Here is a 25,015-nt window from a genome sequence, read left to right as displayed (position 1 = left end):
TACACAGCAAGGTCCCACAAACAGCAATGAGATGAATGGCTAGTCAGTGTGTGTGTGTATTGGTGCCGGTGAGGGAGAAGGTGCTGATTATCTGTGGCTGTCCCAATTACTGATTGGGTTTGTGATGGGACCAAGGCACTGTGTGAGGGGCACGTTCGAGTTTGCTCACAGCTAGACTCCCTGTTGGGAGACCGTCAGGGATTACTGTGTGGTTTTACTAATCCGTGCCGATGCTTTGTTCCTAGGGAGGATGCTGCGATGGAGTTGTATCGCAAGCTCAGGGAAAGGCCAAGAGGTACGAACAAGGCTTCATTTGTAAAACAAGTAACAGAAATCTAAAATAGGAATAGAAAGTGCTGGAAACACCCAGCAGGCAAGTCAGGCACTGTAAAGGGAGGAGACAAGTTAACATTCAGAGTGGGAGCTTCGTCCCCTGGTGACAAACCGACAATTGACATGGGCGTGTTTCTTCTTTCTCAAACTCTGAACTTCAGGTTTTATTTATGGTTTTATTTCTGTACTTACTTTACCCTTCCCTAACCTCCCTTCCTCTTCTCCCCCCTCCCCTGACCTCTTCTCCCCCCTCCCCTGACCTCTTCTCCCCCCTCCCCTGACCTCTTCTCCCCCCTCCCCTGACCTCTTCTCCCCCCTCCCCTGACCTCTTCTTCCCCCCCCCTCCCCTGACCTCTCAACCCTCTCCTGACCTCTCCTCCCCCCCGGACCCTTCATCTCCTCCCCGGACCCTTCATCTCCCATATTCTGATCTCCCATATTCTGACCTCCCTTCTTTGCCCCTCCCTGGGTATAGGAGGGATCTCCTCCATCTGGAAGCAGCATCTTGAGGGAGAAGGGAGAAAATCAAGTCTGTGGAGGATGAGGTCTGGTGGTTGCATGGCTTAACGCGATGTGTTTGGTTCTGTAGATCAGCGGACCAGCGGGGACAGTCAGGAGATGGTGCGCATCCTCTTACAAACCCTGCAGAGTTTCAACAAGAAGGTGAAGGACATCTACTCCCACCTCAGGTACCACCTGGGGGCGTGGGGGGGACAGTGAACTGCTGTGAAGTGCATCGGCATGGAGTACAGTAGCCTAGCGGTCTGGTCTTGGTCTACAAGCCCAGAGCCTGTGGCCGGAATTTTCTGGGGTGGTAGCGGGCGCGATCGGTGGCGGGTCGGGTGGGAAAATTGTTATTTTTGACAGCAGATCGGGAACCCGCTGTCCTCTCGTTCCCACCCGCCTTTCCCCCAGGCGCGTCTGTCATCGCGGACCCAACCGGACCGGCAGAGGCGGGCGACCCAATTTAAACAATTATTAGCTTGTTTTTAACCTTACCTTTTAAATTTAACTGGATGCCCACGGGGAACATGCTGCTCAGAAACCACGTCTGTAAACCTGAGGCGGGAGTTGAGTGGCCATTGCTCCAGCTGATTAGTCAACAACATGAAATATACTATAAAAGCTCCCACCTGACAGCTGATCACTTTCCTCAGGCAGAAGCTGTTTCTCACTGCATTTGCAGCACAGATTGAGCTTTCTGCAGGCTGCAAGTCTTTCAAGCAAAGTCTCCATCAAGTGTCACCTCATTGTAAGAACCTCTCTCACCAGTGACAGATCGCTTCTGTCATCTCTACTTCACCTGCCATCTATTCCATCAACATGAGTGCCATTTATACTCTCTCACCTTGGTCCTCAGAATCCGACCACGATGAGCCCCAACACCAGCAGCACCAACAACACCACCACCAACCTTCTCCGCAATCAGCTGATGCTGCACAGAACAGAGGGCATCAGCACCCGACCACATTGCTGCCTGGGAGGCCAGGGATGGCCTCATCATGGCCAGATTTACTTCACTTGATGCTGTACACCCTGGATGCCACATGATACACCAGGTTGGCACCACCCCACACCAACACCATTCAAGCATCCCTGCAATGCCCAAGCCATTCCTTTCACACTCATCACCATTGCGGGGGGGCACTGTTATGTCTCACCATTCACTGCAACTCACTAAGCCACTTCCAAAGGTGCACACAAATCTGTCCAAGAACGCAAAGTGTTGAAAATAACTTTTTATGTTTGACACCACATTAACAGAAACTTTACATGAACATTGCATAAAACACCCAAGTGCCTACCCTTGTGTGTTGTTAGTTGGTATGATTACACGAGGATGAGGGTGAGTGTGAGAGGTGGCTAGTGAGATGGGGATGTGATAACGTAGATAGAGAGGGATGGGTGGAGGTGCAAGGTAAGTTGGTGTGAGTAAAGATGTGCAGGAGTAGGGTAGGGAAGGCAGAGTGATGGGGATGTGATGAGAGCTACAGCGGGTGCAGTTGAGTGTGGCTTTGTACTAATGGCCCAGAAATTCGGGTCGGGGGCTTCCTGCGGGTGCAAGCACCCGACCTGCACTTACCTAGCGCGTCGGCCGTTGAGCTGTGGGCCCCCGTGGAATTCCGATCCGGGGCCTGGTCCAGCTGCCGGCGCGCAGTGCTTGCAAATCCCAGGGGTGCCGTTAGTTCGATGCGTCCCCTGGGATCACGTGGGCCATGGGGAGCCAATCGGAGCAGGGAATGCTTCATTCATAAGATGTACAGGAAGAGCTGTCAAGACTTATAAATACTACGGCCCCAAAACAGCACTAAATCTTCAAATACGTTTTTTTTTAAATCACATTTTTTTAAATAAACTATAAATTACATGAAATAACTATTTTAAACAATTTAAATTTTTGAAAAAAATAATGTTATTTTCTAACGGGGCTAAAAATAAACTTACCTTGCTTTAAAGTATTTAAAAATAATAAACCTGTGGAAAAAATGTTTTAATTTTAATTAATTCACCACTTACCTTGTAAAAAGCAGGCCTTACGCCTGCTTTTTACATTTCTAAGTTCTGGAGACTTACCCTCCCGGGAAAACCTGTATAAAAAAAAAAAAAATGAAGTTTGATGCGCACACGCAGCCTCTCCTGCGCACGCGTTCGACCTCTGAACCTCTTCGTTCAGAGGAACGGAAGTGCCGGTTTCCCGCGCATGCGCAGTGCGTGCAAGAAACTGGCACTTCCATCGGGCCTACGGGTGAGTACCCCGTGCGTACTCACCCGTGGAGACCCGAATTTCTGGGCCAATGTTTCCTGATCTAATGAGATCATTGAAAGGTTTGTGGCACTGCATGTAGGTCCTCCTGACCACATCCCTGCTGGTGACCTCCTCTGCAGTCTGCAACCAGGCTGTCTTGGTTCTCCCATCGGAAGGGAAGAGGACCTCCCTGCGTGCTCTGACTCCCTCCCTATGCTTAAGGAGAACCAGGTTGCAGCCCTCTGCCTCTGTGCAGTCATTGTCAGTGTTTGCAGCACTCCAATGCACTATGTTAGATTAAACTCCAAATGTAACAATCCCGGCTGAAAACCCGTCATGAATGACGTCGCCAGACCCGCTCCATCTCATTGGGCCGGGTAACGCGCTGGGCGGGCTTAAGAGGCCCCATCAAGGTAAGTTCAATTTTCAACAGCGGGTGGAGCCTGCAGTGGGGTCGTGACCTGCCTTGGACACCGCCACCGCCGGCACAGGACCCGCCCAGGTAGGCAAAATTCCGGCCTGTGCGTTCAAATCCCACTGTGGCGAGTTATCAAATTGAACTTGATAAATTGGTCATTTGTGGGCCGGCTCTAAAAAATAACTGTGGAAGCTTCCAGATTGTCATAAAAACCAACTGGTTCACTGATGCCGTTCAGGTAAAGGAGTTGCCGCTCAAACCTGGTCTGGCCCACAATTGACTCCAGTCCCACATTGCCCTCTGGATAATTAGGGATGGGTCAAAAATACTGCCCACATCCCATGCAGAAATAACAGACGGTACCTTTCTCTTTCCCCTTAACTGGTGGGTGGCATTTCAGCCCAGTGCCCACAGACTCCTGTGTGACAAAGCAAGGGCAGACTTGCAGTGCAGAGGCCAGCTATCTCTACATAGCAGCGGGAGGAGGGACAGGGTCTTACCCTGTAGCCTGGTCCCTGATATTCCTGCACCACCCAGCAACTGAGCGATGTCTGAATATCTGCCGACACCCTGGCTTGAGAACAAGTGAGAGAATTTAAAATATTCAACATTACTTGGTAATCTCAAACATAGAGGGCACAGTGCGGATAGGACACATTGTTGGGACAGTGTAGAGGGAGCTTTACTCTGTACCTAACCCGTGCTGTACCTGCCCTGGGGAGTGTTTGATGTGACAGTGTAGAGAGAGCTTTACTCTGTATCTAACCCGTGCTGCACCTGCCCTGGGAGTGTTTGATGGGATAGTGTAGAGGGAGCTTTACTCTGTATCTAACCCGTACTGTACCTGCCCTGGGAGTGTTTGATGGGACAGTGTAGAGGGAGCTTTACTCTGTATCTAACCCGTACTGTACCTGCACCAGAGTGTTTGACGGGACAGTGCAGAGGGAGCTTTACTCTGTATCTAACCCGTGCTGTACCTGCCCTGGGAGTGTTTGCTGGGACAGTGTAGAGGGAGCTTTACTCTGTATCTAACCCATGCTGTACCTGCCCTGGGAGTGTTTGATGGGACAGTGTAGAGGGAGCTTTACTCTGTATCTAACCCATGCTGTACCTGCACCAGAGTGTTTGATGGGACAGTGTAGAGGGAGCTTTACTCTGTATCTAACCCATGCTGTACCTGCACCAGAGTGTTTGATGGGACAGTGTAGAGGGAGCTTTACTCTGTATCTGACCCATGCAGTACCTGCCCTGGGAGTGTTTGATGGGACAGTGTAGAGGGAGCTTTACTCTGTATCTAACCTGTGCTGTACCTGCCCTGGCAGTGTTTGATGGGACAGTGCAGAGGGAGCTTTACTCTGTATCTGACCCATGCAGTACCTGCCCTGGGAGCGTTTGATGGGACAGTGTAGAGGGAGCTTTACTCTGTATCTAACCCATGCTGTACCTGCACCAGAGTGTTTGACGGGACAGTGCAGAAGGAGCTTTACTCTGTATCTAACCCGTGCTATACCTGCCCTGGGAGTGTTTGCTGGGACAGTGTAGAGGGAGCTTTACTCTGTATCTAACCCATGCTGTACCTGCCCTGGGAGTGTTTGATGGGACAGTGTAGAGGGAGTTTTACTCTGTATCTAACCCGTGCTGTACCTGCCCTGGGAGTGTTTGATGGGACAGTGTAGAGGGAGCTATACTCTGTATCTAATCCGTGCTGTACCTGCCCTGGGAGTGTTTGATGGGACAGTGTAGAGGGAGCTTTACTCTGTATCTAACCCAGGCTTGGTCTCCACTGACGTCATGCTCTCTACTATTTTATGCTGTGATCCTTCACCTTCAATACCGCTGACATTAGGAAAATGAAATGAAGTGAAACAAAGCACAGAGTGAGAGACAGCACCGTGGATGAGAAGAGCGTTTTTTATATTCATTCTCAGGACGTGGGTGTCGCCGGCAAGGCCGGCATCTTGCCTTTCCCTGGTTGCCCTCGGGACGATGGCGGTGAGCCGCCTTCTCGAGGGCAACAAGGGACAGCAATAACAGAGTCAAGTAGTAGTGATTTGGTAAAACCTGTAGACCACATAGGTGAACAGGACAGCTGTGCGCTGGAGATGGGACAGACTGGGGTTGTTTTCTTTGGAACAGAGGAGGCTGAGGGGAGATTTAACTGAGGTGTATAAAATTATGAGGGGCCTGGATAGAGTGGATAGGAAGGACCTATTTCCCTTAACGGAGAGGTCAATAACCAGGGGGCATAGATTTAAAGTAATTGGTAGAAGGATTAGAGGGGAGTTGAGGAGAACTTTTTTCACCCAGAGGGCGGTGGGGGTCTGGAACTCACTGCCTGAAAGGGTGGGAGAGGCAGAAACCCTCATCACATTTAAAAAGTACTTAGATATGCACTTGAAGTGCTGTAACCTACAGGGCCACGGACCAAGAGCTGGAAAGTGGGATTAGGCTGGAGAGCTCTTTCTCGGCCGGCACGGACACGATGGGCCGAATGGCCGCCTCCTTCTGTGCCGTAAATTTCAATGATTCTATGGTAACATTATGTTGTGAATGGATGCTGTAAACGGAATGGGCTGTCCCCTGATCTCTGGCCGTGTTGTGTTCTCGTGCAGTAAAACCCTGGCCTGTAAGCAGAAGGTGATCGATCTGCTGCCACAGCTGGAGCAGGTGCTGCAACAGATGGGCGACGATGAGAAACTGGTGATGAAGCTGCAGGAGAAACGGCAGAAGGAGCTCTGGCACCTGCTGAAGATTGCCTGTGTGAGTACTGGCCCTCAGTTATACTGCCTGTGTGAGTACTGGCCCCCAGTTATACTGCCTGTGTGAGTACTGACCCCAGTTATACTGCCTGTGTGAGTACTGGCCCCCAGTTATACTGCCTGTGTGAGCACTGCCCCCCCCCCCCCCCCCCAGTTATACTGCCTGTGTGAGCACTGGCCCCCGGTTATACTGCCAGTGTGAGTACAGCCCCCAGTTATACTGCCAGTGTGAGTATGGCCCCCAGTTATACTGCCTGTGTGAGCACTGCCCCCCCCCCAGTTATACTGCCTGTGTGAGTACTGGCCCCCGGTTATACTGCCAGTGTGAGTACAGCCCCCAGTTATACTGCCAGTGTGAGTACGGCCCCCAGTTATACTGCCTGTGTGAGTACTGGCCCCCAGTTATACTGCCTGTGTGAGTACTGGCCCCCAGTTATACTGCCTGTGTGAGTACTGCCCTCCATTATACTGCCTGTGTGAGCACCTGCCCTCAGTTATACTGCCTGTGTGAGTACTCCCCCCAGTTTACTGCCAGTGCGAGTACTGCCCTCAGTTATACTGCCTGTGTGAGTACTGGCCCCCAGTTATACTGCCTGTGTGAGTACTGCCCTCAGTTATACTGCCTGTCAGAGGGGTTGTACTGAGGGAGCGCTCCACACTTGGAGGGGCAGTACTGAGGGAGTGCTGCGCTGTCGGAGGTTCCATCTTTCGGATGAGACGTTAAACCGAGGCCCCATCTGCCCGCTCAGGTGGATGTAAAAGATCCCACGGCACTATTTCGAAGAAGAGCAGGAGAGCTCTCCCTGGTGTCCTGACTAATATTTATCTCTCAACCAACATCACTAAAAAACAGATCATCTGGTCGTTGATTTTCACATTGCTGTTTGTGGGATCATGCAGTGCTCAAATTTGCTGCCGCGTTTCCTACATTACTACAGTGACGACACTTCAAAAGTACTTCATTGGCTGTAAAGCACTTTGGGATGTTCTGAGGTGCGATATAAAAATGGCATAGCGGGATGTAAGTCCCACGGACGATTCTTTCTAAACACCGCGTCTCTGCACTGTTGGGTGACTCTGAGCCAGCTCCTGCTCCCTGACACATATGCAGCCTGCATTTCATTGACTGGAGCTGCTCTTGGGCGCTCCCTGTTAGTGACATTATTAATGGGCTGGGGAGAGGACCCAATCTCACGGGACCTGCAGGTTTTTTCACAAGTCAAAACTTCTGAAGCAGATTCAATAGTAACTTTCAAAAGGGAATTGGATAAAAACTTGAACAGGAAAAATTTTCAGGGCTGTTGGGAAAAGAGGAGTGGGACTAATCGAATAGCTCTTTCAAAGAGCTGGCACAGGCACGATGGGCTGAATGGCCTCCTGTGCTTATCATTCTCTGAAAACGTACTTTACTAAAGATAATATTTTTTGAATATATAAAAGCGGGACGAGTATTTTGAAGTGTCCTGTAGAGACTCCAGGCTGGCTGCTCTTTTTAAAAATTCGTTCATGGAATGTGGTCATCGCTGGCATGGCCAGCATTTATTGCCCATCCCTAATTGCCCTTGAGAAGGTGGTGGTGAGCCGCCTTCTTGAACCGCTACAGTCCACGTGGTGAAGGTACTCCCACAGTGCTGTTAGGGAGGGAGTTCCAGGATTTTGATCCAGCGATGGTGAGGGAACGGCGATATACTTCCAAGTCAGGATGGTGTGTGACTTGGAGGGGAACGTGGAGGTGGTGGTGTTCCCATGCGCCTGCTGCCCTTGTCCTTCTAGGTGGTACAGGTCGCGGGTTTGGGAGGTGCTGCCGAAGAAGCCTTGGCAGGTTGCTGCAGTGCATCTTGTAGATGGCACACACTGCAGCCACGGTACGCCGGTGGTGGAGGGAGTGAATGTTTAAGGTGGTGGATGGGGTGCCAATCAAGTGGGCTGTTTTGTCTTGGATGGTGTCGAGCTTCTTGAGTGTTGTTGGAGCTGCACTCATCCAGGCAAGTGCAGAGTATTCCATCACACTCCTGACTTGTGCCCTGTAGATGGTGGAAAGGCTTTGGGGAGTCAGGGGGTGAGACACTCGCCACAGTATATCCAGCCTCTGACCTGCTCTTGTTGCCACAGTATTTATGTGGGTGGCCCAGTTAAGTTTCTGGTCAATGGTGACCCCCAGGATGTTGATGGTGGGGGATTTGGTGATGGTAATGCCACTGAATGTCAAGGGGCAATGGTTAGACGCTCGCTTGTTGGAGATAGTCATTGCCTGGCACTTCTGTGGCGCGAATGTTACCTGCCACTTATCAGCCCAAACCTGAATGTCGTCCAGGTCTTGTTGCATGCGGGCATGGACTGCTTCATTATCTGAGGAGTTGTGAATGATGCTGAACACTGTGCAGTCATCAGCGAACATCCCCATTTCTGATCTTATGTTGGAGGGACGGTCATTAATGAAGCAACTGAAGATGGTTGGGCCTACGACACTGCCCTGAGGAACTCCTGCAACGATGTCCTGGGACTGTGATGATTGACCTTCAACCACCACAACCATCTTCCTTTGTGCTAGGTATGACTCCAGCCAGTGCAGAGTTTCCCCCCCGATTCCCATTGACTTCAATTTTACTGGGGCTCCTTGATGCCAGACTCGGTCAAATGCTGCCTTGATGTCAAGGGCAGTCACTCTCACTCACCTCTGGAATTCAGTTCCTTTGTCCATGTTTGGACCAAGGCTGTAATGAGGTCTGGAGCCGAGTGGTCCCGGCGGAACCCCAACTGGGCATCAGTGAGCAGGTTATTGGCGAGTAAGTGCTGCTTTATAGCACTGTCGACAAAACCTTCCATCACTTTGCTGATGATTGAGAGTGGACTGATGGGGCGGTAATTGGCCAGGTTGGATTTGTCCTGCTTTTTGTGGACAGGGCATACCTGGGCAGTTTTCCACATTGTCGGATAGATGCCAGTGTTATAGCTGTACTGGAACAGCTTGGCTAGAGGCACGGCTCGTTCTGGAGCACAAGTCTTCAGCACGACAGCCGGGATGTTGTCGGGGCCCACAGCCTTTGCTGTATACAGTGCGCTCAGCCGTTTCTTGATATCACAACAACTTGTATTTATATAGCGCCTTTAACGTAGTAAAACGTCCCAAGGTGCTGCACAGGAGTATTTTAAGACAAAAAATTTGACACTGATCCACATAAGGATAAATTAGGGCAGGTGACCAAAAGCTTGGTCGAAGAGGTAGGTTTTAAAGAGCGTCTTAAAGGAGGAAAGAGAGGTAGCGAGGTGGACAGGTTTAGGCAGGGAATTCCAGAGCTTAGGGCCTAGGCAACAGAAGGCCGTGGAGTGAATCGAATTGGCTGAAGACTGGCTTCTGTGGTGGTGGGGACCTCAGGAGGAGGCTGATATGGATCATCCACTCAGCACTTCTGGCTGAAGATGGTTGCAAATGCTTCAGCTTTGTCTTTTGCACTCACGTGCTGGGCTCCACCATCATTGAGCATCAGGATATTCATGGAGCCTCCTCCTCCCGTTAGTTGTTCAACGGTCCACCACCATTCACGACTGGATGTGGCAGGACTGCAGAGCTTTGATCTGATCAGTTGATTGTGGGGTCGCTCCAGGCTGGCTGCTTTGTGAAGTATTCGTTGTATTCATGCAGCCTATGTAATACGGAACTGCTTCACGGCTGTTTTATGACCATGTCCACTCACCGCAAAGCAGGATCTGTGCCGAAGCTGATCTTTCTTTCTACCCCTTTCAGAGTAAAGTGCGAGGGCCGGTCAGTGGAAGTCCCGAGAACGTCAGTGCCAACCGCCTGTCTGCCCCCAGCCAGTCGATCTCTCCTCCCCGTGTCGTGGCCAGCATGCTGCTCTCGGAGAAGTCCAGAAATACGTAAGTTATCATAGAATTATAGAAACTTACAGCACAGAGGGAGGCCATTCGGCCCGTCGGGCCCGTGCTGGCTCTTTGAAAGATCAGTCGTGTTTAGTCCCACACCCCCGTTTTCTGTCCGTAACCCTGTGAGTTCCTCATCCTCAAGAACCCGTCCAACTCCCTTTTAAAATTATTGATGGAATCAGCTTCCTCCACCTTTTCAGGTCGAGCGTTCCTGATCCCCACAACTCTGGGTGAAAACATTTCTCCTCCTCTCCCCTCGAGATCTTTATCCAATGATTTTGAATCTCTGACCTCTGGTTATTGACCCACTCGCCAGAGGGAATAGTTTTTCTCGATCTACTCCATCAAAACCTCTCATCATCTTGAAAACCTTGATTCGGTCACCTCTTAACCTTCTCTGTTCCAAGGGGAACAGTCCGAACTTTTCCAACCTCTCCTCATAACTGAAGTCCCTCATCCCTGGTAACATCCTGGTAAACCTCCTCTGTACCATTTCTAAGGCCTTTACATCTTTCCTGAAGTGTGGGGCCCAGAATTGCCCACAATACTCCAGCTGAGGCCTAACTGTGATTTATAAAGTTCGAGCCTGATCTCTCTGCTTTTATATTCTATTCCTCTATTTATAATCCCAAGTAACCCAGATGCTTTTTTTAAAATTTGTTCCTGGGATGTGGGCGTCGCTGGCAAGGCCAGCATTTATTGCCCATCCCTCATTGCCCTTGAGAAGGTGGTGGTGAGCCTCCTTCTTGGACCGCTGCAGTCCGTGTGGTGAAGGTGCTCCCACAGTGCTGTTAGGGAGGGAGTTCCAGGATTTTGACCCAGCGACGATGAAGGATCGGCGATATATTTCCAAGTCAGGATGGTGTGTGACTTGGAGGGGAACTTGGAGATGGTGGTGGTGTTCCCATGCGCCCGCTGCACTTGTCCTTCTAGGTGGTAGAGGTTGCGGGTTTGGGAGGTGCTGTTGAAGAAGCCTTGGCGGATTACTGTCGTGCATCTTGTAGATGGTACACACTTTTTAAACCAACTTGGTTTTGATCTTCCAGAATTCCCTAGATTCTAGAACGGTCACCGTGGATTTGAAGGTAGCAAATGTAACCCCACTATTTAATAAAGGAGGGAGAGAGAAAGCAGAGAACTACAGGCCAGTTAGCCTGACATCAGTAGTAGGGAAAATGCTCGAATCTACTATTAAGGACGTGGTAACAGGGCACTTGGAAAGTCACAATATGATTAGGCAGAGTCAACATGGTTTTATCATGTTTGTCCAATCTGTTAGAGTTTTTTGAGGGTGTAACTAGCAAGGTAGTTAAGTTGGAACCAGTGGATGTGGTGTATTTGGTTTTTCAGAAGGCATTCGATAAGGTGCCACACGAGAGGTTTTTACACAAGATTGGGGCTCATGGGATTGGGGGTAATATATTTGCATGGATTGAGGATTTGGTTAACGGACAGAAAACACAAAGCAGGAATAAACGGGACATTTTCGGGATGGCAGGCTGTAACTAGTGGGGTGCCACAAGGATCAGTGTTGGGGCCTCAGCTATTCACAATCTACATCAATGACTTAGATGAAGGGACCGAGTGTAATATATCCAAGATTGCTAATGATACAAAGCTAGGTGAGAAAGTAAGCTGTGAGGAGGACACAAAGAGGCTGCAAACGGATATAGACAGGTTAGGTGAGTGGGCAATGAGGTGGCAGATGGCGTACAATGTGGGGAAGTGTGAAATTATTCATTTTGGTAGGAAGAATGGAAAAGCAGAATATTTTTTTAAAAGGTGAGAGACTAGTAAATGTTGGTATTCAGAGGGATTTAGGTGTTCTTGTACACGAATCAAGAGAGTTAACATGCAGGCACAGCAAGCGGTTAGGAAGGGGACTGGTATGTTGGCCTTTATTGCAAGGGGGTTGCAGTATAAGAGTGAGGAAGTCTTGCTACAATTATATGGGGCTTTGGTGAGACCACACCTGGAGTACTGTGCAGAGTTTTGGTCTCCTTATCTAAGGAAGGATATACTTGCCTTGGAGGCGGTGCAACGAAGGTTCACTAGATTGATTTCTGGGATGAGAGGGCTGTCCTACGAGGAGAGATTGTGTAGAATGGGCCGATACTCTCTGGAGTTTAGAAGAATGAGAGGTGATCTCATTGAAATGTATAAAAGTCTTAGAGGGATTGACAGGGTAGATGCTGAGAGGTTGTTTCCCCCTGGCTGGAGAGTCTAGAACTAGGGGTCATACTCTCAGGATAAGGGGTCGGCCATTTAGGACCGAGATGAGAAATCTTTTCACCGTGCGTTGTGAAATTTTGGAATTCTCTACCCCAGAGGGCTGTGGGTGCTCAGTCGATGAGGATATTCAAGACTGAGATCGATAGATTTTTGGGCACTAAGGGATTATGGGGATTGGGCGGGAAAGTGGAGTTGATGTAGAAGTTCAGCCATGATCTTATTGAATGGTGGAGCAGGCTCGAGGGGCCGTATGGCCACTCCTGCTCCTATTTCTTATGTCCTTAATTCCCTCCTGTAATTTTCATAATCTTCCTGGTTATTAACTGAATCTTGCTCCTGACATTTGTCATAAGCCTCCTTCTTCTGTTTTATTTTAAATTTTATCTCCTTTGTCATCCAGGGAGCTCTAGCTTTGGATGCTCTACCTTTTCCCTTCAAAGGAAAATGCCTAGTTGGCACCTGAACGATCTCTTCCCTGAACGCCCTCTATTGCTCCGTTGTTGCTTTACTCTGTGATCGCCTTTTCCAATCTACCTGTGCTAGGTCCCTTCTTAAACCACTGAAATTAGCTCTTCCCCAGTGAGCATTTTTACCTCTGATATTTCCTGGTCTCTTTCCAGAATTACTCTAAACCAAATTACAGGAAACTTTGGTTTATCCGGAGGTTGTATGTCCGGAATACTCGATCTAACGGCAAAAATCAGGAGCCGATTTCTATAAGTTTTTTTAGTTCTCGTTCTTTTTTTTTCCCAGTCAGGCACTGCAAGGTCTGTAGCTATAGCAACAGCTTCAGCTAGAGACGCTTGCAGCTGCAGCCGACTCTTTAGAAGCTGTTGCTAAGCAACAGTGTTTGTTGTCAGATACGGAGATGAAAACCTCCATATGCTTCAACATTAACTTTGTATGTCCGGCAGTTTTGATAGATCGGCAACACGCCGGTCCCGTTGGTGCCGGATATCACAAAGTTTCCTGTATGTTGTGGTCACTGTTAGCTAGATGATCTCCTACTGTAACACCCTCCACTTGCCTTACTTCATTTCCCAGAAGCAGATCCAACACTGCTTCCTTCCTTGTTGGACTGGCGACATATTGATCAAGAAAGTTCTCCTGTACATATATAAGAAATTCCTCTCCTTCCCTACCCTCAGCACTATGTTTCTCCCAGTCTTAGATTAGGGTAATTAAAGTCTCCTAATATTACTACTTTTTGTTACACGCCTTTGAAATTTGCCTATAAATTTGCTCATCCACCTCCTTCTCACTGTTTGGAGCTCTCTTTTTAAAAAAAAAAAAAAAAACTCCCGACAATGTAACCGGTCACCCTCTGTTCCTCAACTCAAGCTAAATAGATTCAGTCCTAGAATCATCTAGTATATCCTTTCTATTTAGAACTGTAACATCATCCTTAATCAATACTGCCACACCCCCTTCTCTTTTTCCTTCTCGATCATTCCTGAATACTTGGTAACCAGGAATAAGAAGAACCCACTCCTGGCCTTGTTTGAGCCATGTCTTTGTTAATGCAACCACATCATAATCCCAGGTGGTAGTTTGTGCCTGAAGCTCACCAACCTGATTAGTTACACTGTGGACATTGATGTACATACAATTCAAAACCTACTTCGTCACTTTTGCTGTTTTCCTCGATCTGGTCCCTGCAATTTTTGGTGCATTTCTAATTTTACTGCTGTTTATATCTCTGTCCTCTGATCTCATTGCTGCTCCTTTCTGCTATTTCCTGATTCCCCCTCCCCCCTGGAAGATTAGTTTAAACCCTCCCCAACAACCTTACAGCAAGAACGTTGGTTCCGGCTCTGTTCAGGTGTAACCCGTCCATTTTGTACAGGTGCCCCTTCCACCAGAACCAGTCCCAGTGCCCCAAGAATCAGAAACCCTCCCTCCTGCACCACTTCTCCAGCCATGCATTTACCTGCACTATCTTCTGTTTCTATACTCACTAGCACATGGCACTGGGAGATTACTATCTTTTGAGGTCCTATTTTTAAATCTTTTTAAATCCTGAAGGGCCTCAACACTTTTCCTACCTATGTCATTGGTTCCAACATGCACCATGACTTCTGGCAGTTCCCCTTCCACTCGCAGGATGTCCTGCACCCGCTCGGTGATCTCCTTTACCCTGGTACCAGGGAGGCAACATACCATTCGGGAAATCATGTTTGCGGTTACAGCAACGCCTGTCTATGCCCCTAACTGTCGAATCCTCTATGACTACAGCATTTCTACTCTTTCTTTTTCCCCTGTGCACAATCAAATCTCCCGTGGTGCCGGGGGTTTGATTCTTACTGCATTCCTCCAAGGATTCGTCCCCCTCCCCGGTATTCAAAACTGAAAAACGGTTGGCGAGCGCCACTGGCTTGGGGAATTCCTGCAGTACCTGTGTCTTACTCCTACCCTGTCTGGGGGTCACCCCTTCCCTCACCTCCTGCACCTTCTGTGGCATTGGGGTGACCACCTCCTGGAACGTACGATCCGGGAAGCTCTCAGACTCCCAGATGCACTACAGTGACTCCAGCCGCTCCTCGAGCTCTGAAACTTGGAGCTTGAGCACGAGCAACTGGCGGCACTTCCTGCACATGTGGTTATCCAGGACGCATGAAGTGTCCTGGAGTTCCCACATAGAACAGGATGCGCATGCAACGGCACCCTGCTGGCCTGCCAAGGTAGTCAATCCACTGACCTCCAAATCACTGAGACTCTGACCACTAAAGCACTTGACACTGAACTCTAAAAACCTAAGACACTGATGTCTAAGATACTGAGAAATTGACCTATGAAACTCGAAGAGACTGACCTCTAAAAGACTGAGATACTAAAATAGTAAAAAAGTTAACTAAAAACACTGGAATTGATATATCAATCTAAAACACGATGGAAACTACCATCAAGTGAATTAGCAACATCAGTGAAAAAACTAACAATGTAATGAATTAGCTGTTACCCACCAATCCGCTCCCTCCGCTGCAGTGACATCAGTGAATGCCTTTCTCAGTGTTCTGCGTTCAGCTCGCACCCTGACTCTCTCTGGAGAGCGCTCTCGCCGACTCTCCGCGCCGTCGCCGACTCTCCGCACAATTGCCAACTCTCGATGGAGCCTCTGGTCACAGCTCAGACTAATGCCATCGTGGCTCTGAGGTCCTGTATCCTTCTCTGGTTTACAAGGCTTAAGGAGAGGCTGGATCGGGGCTGTTCTCATGCAGAGCTGCGGGAGTGCTGAGACTCGATCCCCTGAGTGGCACTGGCTCCATGAGAGAGGCACCTGCTGTCCCCTCTCCGAATGACCGCTCACTTGCTCCTCCGCCAGTCTCTCAACCGGTGCCCAGACAGCAAGCTGGGCCAGACTGCCCCCGGCCCACAAGGCCCAGAGCTCCTCGAAGTCGCCCACCATGGACATCTGAAGTGACCTCGGTGGATGTTCAGCAGCCTCCCACCTCCCAAACTGTAGCCACTGCTGTAGAAGGAGTGTGAACGATGATAGGAATGGAGATTGAATGAGAACAGTGGGTGGGAATGGAGGATGAGTCTGAATAGTGAAAGAAAGAAAGAAAGACTTGCATTTATATAGCGCCTTTCACACCCTCAGGATGTCCCAAAGCGCTTTATAGCCAGTTAAGTAGTTTTGAAGTGTAGTCATTGTTGTAATGTAGGAAACGTGGCAGCCAATTTGTGCACATACACAGCAATGTGATAATGACCACATCTGATTTTTAGTGATGTTGATTGAGGGATAAATATTGGCCAGGAATAATGCCATGGGATCTTTTATGTCCACCTGAGAGGGCAGACAGGGCCTCGGTTTAATGCCTCATCCAAAAGACGGCACCTCCGACAGTGCAGTGCTCCCTCAGTACCGCCCCTCCGACAGTGCAGTGCTCCCTCAGTACCGCCCCTCCGACAGTGCAGTGCTCCCTCAGTACTGCAGTGGAGCATCAGCCTGGAATTTTGTGCTGAAACATAGAAGATAGGAGCAGGAGTAGGCCATTCGGCCCCTCGAGCCTGCTCCGCCATTCAATGAGATCATGGCTGATCATCCAAATTCAGGACCCTGTCCCTGCCTTCTCCCCATATCCCTTGATCCCTTTAGCCTTAAGAAATATATCCAACTCTTTTTTGAATATATTTAATGAACTGGCCTCCACCGCCCTCTGTGGCAGAGAATTCCACAGGTTCACCACTCTCTGGGTGAAGAAATTCCTCCTCATTTCAGTCCTAAATGGCTTACCCCTTATCCTTAGACTATGACCCCTGGTTCTGGACTCCCCGGCCATCATAAACATCCTTCCTGCATCTAGTCTGTCCAGGCCTGGCAGAATTTTATAAGTTTCGATGAGATCCCCCCTCAATCTTCTAAACTCCAGTGAGTATAAGCCCAATCGACACAATCTCTCCTCATACATCATTCCTGCCATCCCAGGTATCAGTCTGGTGAATCTTCGCTGCACTCCTTCCATGGCAAGAACGTCCTTCCTTAGGTAAGGCGACCAAAACTGCACACAATACTCAAGGTGCGGTCTCACCAAGGCCCTGTACAACTGTAGCAAGACATCCTTGTTCCTGTACTCGAACCCTCTTGCTACGAAGGCCAACATACCATTTGCCGCCTTAACCGCCTGCTGCACCTGCATGCTTACCTTCAGCGACTGGTGCACAAGAACATCCAGGTCTCTTTGCACTTCCCCTTCTCCCAATCTATTGCCATTCAAATAATAATCTGCCTTCCTGTTTTTGCCACCAAAGTGGATAACCTCACATTTATCCACATTATAGTGCATTTGCCATGTTTCTGCCCAATCACCCAATCTGTCCAAATCGTACTGGAGTTTCACGACATCCTCCTCACAGCTTACCCTCCCACCCAGCTTTGTGTCGTCTGCAAACTTGGAGATATTACATCCAATTCCCTCGTCCAGATCATTAATATATATTGTGAACAGCTGGGGTCCTAGGACCGATCCTTGCGGTACCCCACTAGTCACTGCCTGCCACTCGGAAAACGACCCGTTTATTCCAACTCTTTGCTTTCTGTCCGCCAACCAGTTCTCTATCCAAGTCAATACCTTGCCCCCAATCCCATGTGCCTTAATTTTGCACGCTAATCTCTTATGTGGGACCTTATCGAAAGCCTTCTGAAAGTCCAAATACACCACATCCACTGGTTCTCCCTTATCTATTTTACCAGTTACATCCTCAAAAAATTCCAGTAGATTAGTCAAGCATGATTTACCTTTTGTAAATCCATGTTGACTTTGTCCGATCCAGTCACTGCTTTCCAAGTGCTCTGCTATTACATCTTTTATAATAGATTCTAGCATTTTCCCCACTACCGATGTCAGGCTTACCGGTTTATAATTCCCCGCTTTTTCTCGACCACCTTTTTTGAATAGTGGGGTAACTTTAGCTACCCTCCAATCCATGGGTACTGTTCCAGAGTCTATCGAGTTCTGGAAGATGACCAGCAATGCATCTACTATCTCTAGGGCCACTTCCTTAAGTACCCTGGGATGTAGATTATCAGGCCCTGGGGATTTATCGGCCTTTAGTCCCATCAATTTTCCTAACACCATTTCCCTACAAATACTGATTTATTTCAGTTCCACCCTTTCATCAGGCCCTATGTTCCCCGGCATCTCTGGGAGGTTATTTGTGTCCTCCTTTGTGAAGACAGAACCAAAGTATGAATTTAGTTGGTCTGCCATTTCTTTGTTTCCCATTATAAATTCCCCTGATTCTGACTGCAAGGGACCTACGCTTGACTTCACCAATCTTTTTCTCTTCACATATCTATAAAAGCTTTTACAGTCAGTTTTTATGTTCCCTGCAAGCTTACTCTCATATTCTATTTTCCCTTTCTTAATTAATCCCTTTGTCCTCCTTTGTTGAATCCTAAACTGCTCCCAATCCTCAGGATTATTGCTTTTTCTGGCCAATTTATATGTCGTCTCCTTGGATCTTATGCTATCCCTAATTTCCCTTGTTAGCCACGGTTGAGTCACCTTTTTTGTTTTATTTTTATGCCAAACTGGGATGAACAATTTCTGTAGCTCATCCATTCGGTCTTTGAATGTTTGCCATTGCCTATCCACCATCAACCCTTTGAGTGCCATTCCCCAATCAATCCTACCCAACTCGCTCCTCAGACCATCGTAGTTTCCTTTATTTAAATTGAGGACCCTAGTCTCTGAGTCAACTACTTCATTCTCCATCTTAATGAAGAATTCGATCATATTATGATCGCTCAGACCCAAGGGGCCTCGTACAACAAGATTGCTAATTAATCCTTTGTCGTTACATAATACCCAGTCTAAGATGGCCTGATCTCTGGTTGGTTCCTCGACATATTGGTCCAGGAAACCATCCCGTAAACACTCCAGGATTTCCTCCTCCACAGTATTGTTACTAATTTGGTTGGCCCAATCTATATGTAGATTAAAGTCACCCATGATGACTGCTGTGCCCTTATTGCACGCTTCTTTAATTTCCCTTTTAATGCCATCCCCAACCTCCGCCTTACTGTTTGGAGGTCTATATACCACTCCCACTAATGTTTTTTTCCCCTTAGTATTTCTCAATTCTACCCATACAGATTCCACATCATCAGAGCTAATATCCTTCATTACAATTGTATTAATCCCTTCTTTAACCAGTAATGCTACCCCACCTCCCTTTCCTTTTTGCCTATCTTTCCTGAATATCGAATACCCCTGGATGTTGAGTTCCCAGTCTTGGCCATCCTTGAGCCACGTTTCCGTAATCCCAACCAAATCATATTCGTTTACCTCTATTTGCGCAGCCAATTCGTCAAGTCTCTGGAGTGGAACTTAAACTCACAACCTTCTGACTCAGAGGCAAGAATGCTACTCGCTGAGCCACGACTTACACACAGTGGGTGGGAATGGCGCATGAGTGTATACAGTGGGTGGTGCGTGTACATTTGTTCGGGAGGTCTATTGGTAAAGGGTAGAGAAGGACAAATGGTTGATGGGTGGTGGGAGTTGGATCCAAGGATTTTCAAGAGCGTTTCCTTGCTTTTCCCTTCAGTGAGGAGTCACTTGTGGTGATTGAAGAAAGTCAGAACTTCCGCAGCCAGCTTCTAAATGCCATGCAGGAGACAATTCAGGATCATCAGAACTCCTTGCAGGTGAGGTTGAGTTTACAGCACCTTACCCGGCTTCTATTTACTTTCAACACTTACACTTGCCAATTTTTCTTCTCTTCTCAGGGAGCTTTACTCTGTATCTAACCCATGCTGTACCTGCCCTGGGAGTGTTTGATGGGACAGTGTAGAGGGAGCTTTACTCTGTATCTAACCTGTGCTGTACCTGCCCTGGGACTGTTTGATGGGACAGTGTAGAGGGAGCTTTACTCTGTATCTAACCAGTGCTGTACCTGCCCTGGGAGTGTTTGATGGGACAGTGCAGAGGGAGCTTTACTCTGTATCTAACCCGTGCTGTACCTGTCCTGGGACTGTTTGATGGGACAGTGTAGAGGGAGCTTTACTGTGTATCTAACCTGTGCTGTACCTGCCCTGGGAGTGTTTGATGGGACAGTGTAGAGGGAGCTTTACTCTGTACCTAACCCATGTTGTACCTGCCCTGGGAGTGTTTGATGGGGACAGTGTAGAGGGAGCTTTACTCTGTACCTAACCCATGTTGTACCTGTCCTGGGAGTGTTTGATGGGACAGTGTAGAGGGAACTTTACTCTGTATCTAACCCATGATGTACCTACCCTGGGAGTATTTGATGGGACAATGTGGAGGGAGCTTTACTCTGTATCTAACCCGTGCTGTACCTGCCCTGTGAGTGTTTGATGGGACAGTGTAGAGGGAGCTTTACTCTGTATCTGACCCGTGCTGTACCTGCCCTGGGACTGTTTGATGGGACAGTGTAGAGGGAGCTTTACTCTGTATCTGACCCATGCTGTACCTGCCCTGGGAGTGTTTGATGGGACAGTGTTGAGGGAGCTTTACTCTGTATCTGACCCGTGCTGTACCTACCCTGGGAGTGTTTGATGGGGACAGTGTAGAGGGAGCTTTACTCTGTATCTAACCCGTGCTGTACCTACCCTGGGAGTGTTTGATGGGACAGTGTAGAGGGAGCTTTACTCTGTATCCAACCCGTGCTGTGCCTACCCTGGGAGTGTTTGATGGGACAGTGTAGAGGGAACTTTACTCTGTATCTAACCCGTGCTGTACCTGCCCTGGGAGTGTTTGATGGGACAGTGTAGAGGGAGCTTTACTTTGTATTTAACCCAAGGTCCATTGGAACTGCGACTGTTTGATGCCAACACTTGGTGCCTGGATTGAAAGCTGTTCCATGCCCAGCACTGACATCCCTCACTTCAATAGCACAAAATTTACTAATAATTACTAAAAAAAAAAATGAGCAAGATCAACTCATTCATCCCTATTTGTTCTTTGTTTCAGTCACTGGATTGGAGTTGGCTTTCCAGCCAATGAGGAAACAGCTGGAATTGGATAATAGATGTGGAAATTCCTCTTCAATCAGCTGTGAATATCTTATTACATAAACAAGGACCTTCAAGTCAGTTGGGTGATGCAGAGGGAAGTATGAATGCAGGTTGCATCAGCGACTCTTGTTTTTGGGGAAAAAAAGCACTTTGCCTACTTTTACCCGGTAAAGATCGGCCATTGTTGCCTCCTGCCACCAAACCTCTTCATGGTCAACAATCCCTGGTTCAAATTTCTATCTGACTCTATGCATATGGGATGAAAGTGTTCAGCTCTCAGGAACAATCTTACCCACTTCCCAATTTGCCATCTCGGGTAGGGCTGGGGATGTACCTGTGGGTCAGATCCTGTTGCTCTGAGATGTTGAACCATCTGCTGTGGAGTGCTCCATCTTGCATCTGATGGGGAGGGGCGTGGGGGGAGGTGAGGGCTACACTGGACTCGGGCTCCTGGTAGGGGAGAAGACTTCTGATTCAAGCTAATTTCTCACTGCTTAGGAGGTATCAAGATAAGAAACAAAACTGCTTTGTTTGAGCTGGTTCCTGGCAGTGCAAATCCTAATCGCAGGCTAACTGGATGTAAAGAGCAATGTAGATCATTTGCACAGAGATCTCAGCAAAAGCTATTTTTAAAATAAATAAAAGTGCCTTGTATTTGGTGCAGCCTCCATCCTGTCTATCTGTGTGTTGTTTTGCTGTCATGTGTGATGTCACGGAAAACAAAGTTCAAATGAAACCAGGTGATATTTTTTCTAAAAAGCAGTCCCCTTCCAATGTTCCACTTCCAATGTTCCCCAGCTCTCCTGAAGGTGCTGATGCCTTGCTGAGGTGCAGGTTACTGGACACTGAAAGCTCTCTGATACCTTGCTGGGGCACAGGTTACTGATACCTTGTCCAAGGGGCTGCTCTTTCTGCGTGGTCACAGACAGCGAATGCTGGCAGAGTGTTTGGACCTAAGGGGAAGCACCTCAGCTGACCATAATCCTTTCCTTAGTGATCCACGAATGTGCGCTTACCATCACCGAGTAATGATCAGGAGCAGGAACCGTGGCTGGATTCCTTTTCTCTCTTTCCTCCCTCTCGGGAATTTACAACCATTCTCTATCGTTGCCCCTACTAAGATCAGCCAGCTCAGCAATATCGGGTGTCACACTTTAAGCTTCCTGACCTGTACAGCTCGGGACCATGCTTAACTGATCCATCAGGTAAATTTACAATGGCTTCCTCATTGGTGTCAGCTGTGGCTCAGTGGGTAGCACTCTCATCTCTGAGTCAGAAGGTCATGGTCAAGTCCCACTCCAGAGACTTGAGCACAAAATCCAGGCTGGCACTCCAGTGCGTTACTGAGGGAGCGCTGCACTGTTGGAGGTGCCGTAATTCGAAAGAGACGTTAAACTGAGGCCCCATCTGCTCTCTCAGGTGGATGTAAAAGATCCCATGGCACTATTCCGAAGAGGAGCAAGAGAGTTCTCCTGGTGTCATGGCCAACATTTATACCTCAACCAACATCACTAAAAACAGACGCTCTCATTATCACCTTGCTGTCTGTGGGAGCTTGCTGTGTTCAAATTGTTTCCTACATTACAACAGTGACTACGCTTCAAAAGTACTTCATTGGTGCTTTTGGGATGTACTAAAGACATTAAAACACAATAAATGCAAGTTCTTTCTTTGAACTCCATGTAACATGGGTAAGTTAAGACTCGTAACTGGTAGAGCTAAAGAGATGGCCATCAGTTTGAGAGACCTGAGATGGTACAAGACCAATTCTGTTCCTCTGCAGCTAATGCTGTCCCGTTGCCTGAACTATGGAGTCACCCATAGCCAATTCAGTCTCAATAATCAGATAAGGAATTTGCCACCCAGTCATATTGGTATGGTCAACAAAGAAAAAAATCATATTAAAGATTAAAATTCAAAATGTAACAGTGGGTTTAGCAATGACCAGAGCTCACAGCTGTTGTTCAATGCTCACGTTCCCAGGATCCAAACAGGCAATGTAGAGGTTGCATTGGTCTTCCTTTAATGCTACCTGCCTGGTGTTAGATGGCACAGTCTGCTTTTTATGTGATGAGCCTAGAAATTAGACATCAAACCTGTCAATTTTAAAAGACAATTTTTCCCACTTACTTGATGTGACTCATAATTTGGGGGCATTGGTTATTGAGAGTATTAAATTTGGAAGTGAAATTTCTATCAGCAAGTACGTGAATTTAGTAACTAAAGCCACAATCCCAGTGCCCGCCTGCCTAGTATGGTGACAGGACTGCATGTCCATTGTGGATGGACAGTTTCCGGGAGGTTTCATCACATGACCTCCCAGCCCTACTGTCCTTCCATTGGTCACCTGACACACCCATCCTCGCCTTCCCGCTCCAACTGGAAAGTGAACAAACGCTTTGTTAAACCACAAGCAAAATATTCCGGATGCTGGAATCCTGAAATGAAAACGGCAACTGTTGGAGCCAGTCAGGCAGCTTCTGTGGCGAGGGGATGGAAGGGTTAACGGTTTCGGTCGATGACTTTTCCTCAGAACCAATAGGATGATGCTTGACTGTCAGTCAAACAGCCCTTTTTCCCATCTCCAATATTTTTACAATAAACAGAAGAGTTCAAAGAAAATGGAAAAAAGAAACCCTGTTATTTTAATGCCCCTATGATTTTCCTCCAACTGTGTCCGGGAGATTAATCTTCAATTCCTGCAGACTCTAAGACAATCTTGGAAGGTTGGCGACCCCTCCCCCCTGTAGGTCTTCTTTAAACATGAACAGCTTGAGACTGCATAAAATGACACGTTCGTAGACGATATTCTTTCCAGCAAAGAGATGAGAGAATACAACCGAGCCCGGGTCTACCTGGACAAGGATTTCACTGCTCACCACCATTTCACAGTAAGTGCCCTGTGGTACTGGTAGAGGTGGAAAGCCTTGCATTTATAGACAGCTTATCACAGCTCGGACACTTTCTCCGTGTGCTCATCATACCAGGAGTTGCAGTGACCGTTATTATGTAGCAGACATTTTACGCTACCACCTACAGCAAAAGGATTGGGATATTTTTTTTTCTAATACAAGTATACAAAGCAAACAATAAGATACACTGTCATGGAAAATGCACTGAATGTTGTTAATAGCTCACGATCTCGATTTATACCCCATTAGCTGGTTAGGTCAGCCAACCAGTTGCCAGGTCCACATGGTGTGAATGTGGGCAGTCAACTCAAATCAAATGAGCACATCACCAAACTGCAACTTGGGGCCACACGGATAGCTGGTTTGTGGAAAATTCACACTGGTACAAGTACTGAAGCTGCAGTGACCACAATCTAAAGCCTTAGACCTAGATTTTCAGTGTGCCGTGAGGCGGGCTTTTAGGCGTGCGGGGGGCAAAAATCCCGAATTCGGGGGTCCCGACACCATCCCGCCCAAAACCCGCCTCCATGTAAGTTTCAAAGGAGGCGGGTACCCGCCCTGCACTGGGACCCGCCGACCCGAGGCGGGAAGGGATTAGTGCCAATTAACAGCCTGTTAACGGGCAGTTTTTAGCCTAATCCCTATTTTGAGGGGTGTCGTGTGGGATTCCCGACGGCTCCAAACCACGCCAGGTTAGAGCAGGCGGGCCGTCGGGTTGAAGGACTTGGAGGGGTCGAGATGTCGGTGTTCAGGTGAGTGATGGGTGCATAAGTGCAAAGGTAAGTGTGTTTGGTGTGTCTAAAGTGTGTAAAAAAGTTTAAATTACCTGTACTTACCTTTACAGCCTTCCTTCCTCTAGGTTTCGGGAGTCCATCACTCAGCCGGCACAGAAAGCAGAACGGCTGCGATCTGTCAAAAGTGACAGCCTTCAGCTTTCAGTGCCGGTGAGAGTTCTAACTGAGTCTGTGGAGAAGGACTCAGGTTAGAAGTCAGACTGTCAGTGTTTGACAGCTTCAAACAACTGTGAAACACTGATATTTCATCTGTCAGCACATCTTGACAGATGAAATTTCAGTCTGTGACGTCACCTGTTGCCGGGTGGCCCTTAATTGGCCTGCTGAGCCTGCCCAGCGGGCTCAACAAGGTCAATCAAGGCAAAATCGCGTGGATTGGTCGGACCTTGATGGAGGCGGGACTAAAACCCGAAAGTTGTAGTCCCGCCTCCTTCCCGACTGCTGAATGAAAATC

The 25,015-nt window shown here is 48.2% G+C and overlaps 1 protein-coding gene across 2 annotated transcripts in view; it reads left to right on the top strand.

The window, feature by feature from the left end:
- Positions 1–21,525, top strand: part of LOC147098071 (inhibitor of nuclear factor kappa-B kinase subunit beta-like) — a 40,249-nt gene extending 18,724 nt beyond the window's left edge. For both annotated transcript variants that reach the window (XM_085971306.1, XM_085971305.1), the window contains 6 exons: positions 246–295; positions 923–1,022; positions 6,110–6,257; positions 10,002–10,132; positions 19,427–19,526; positions 20,812–21,525. In XM_085971306.1, the coding sequence (XP_085827432.1) occupies positions 246–295; positions 923–1,022; positions 6,110–6,257; positions 10,002–10,132; positions 19,427–19,526; positions 20,812–20,844 (562 nt within the window). In that variant the 3' untranslated portion in view covers positions 20,845–21,525. The remainder of the gene's footprint in view (positions 1–245; positions 296–922; positions 1,023–6,109; positions 6,258–10,001; positions 10,133–19,426; positions 19,527–20,811) is intronic.
- The last annotated feature ends 3,490 nt before the right edge of the window (positions 21,526–25,015 follow it).

This window comes from Somniosus microcephalus, chromosome 30, assembly GCF_052327205.1.
Source record: "Somniosus microcephalus isolate GS21.2 chromosome 30, FLI_Smic_1.0, whole genome shotgun sequence".
Classification (NCBI taxonomy): domain Eukaryota; kingdom Metazoa; phylum Chordata; class Chondrichthyes; order Squaliformes; family Somniosidae; genus Somniosus; species Somniosus microcephalus.
The sequence above is the reverse complement of the archived record's forward strand: the minus strand, read 5'-3'. Positions and strand labels throughout refer to the sequence as shown.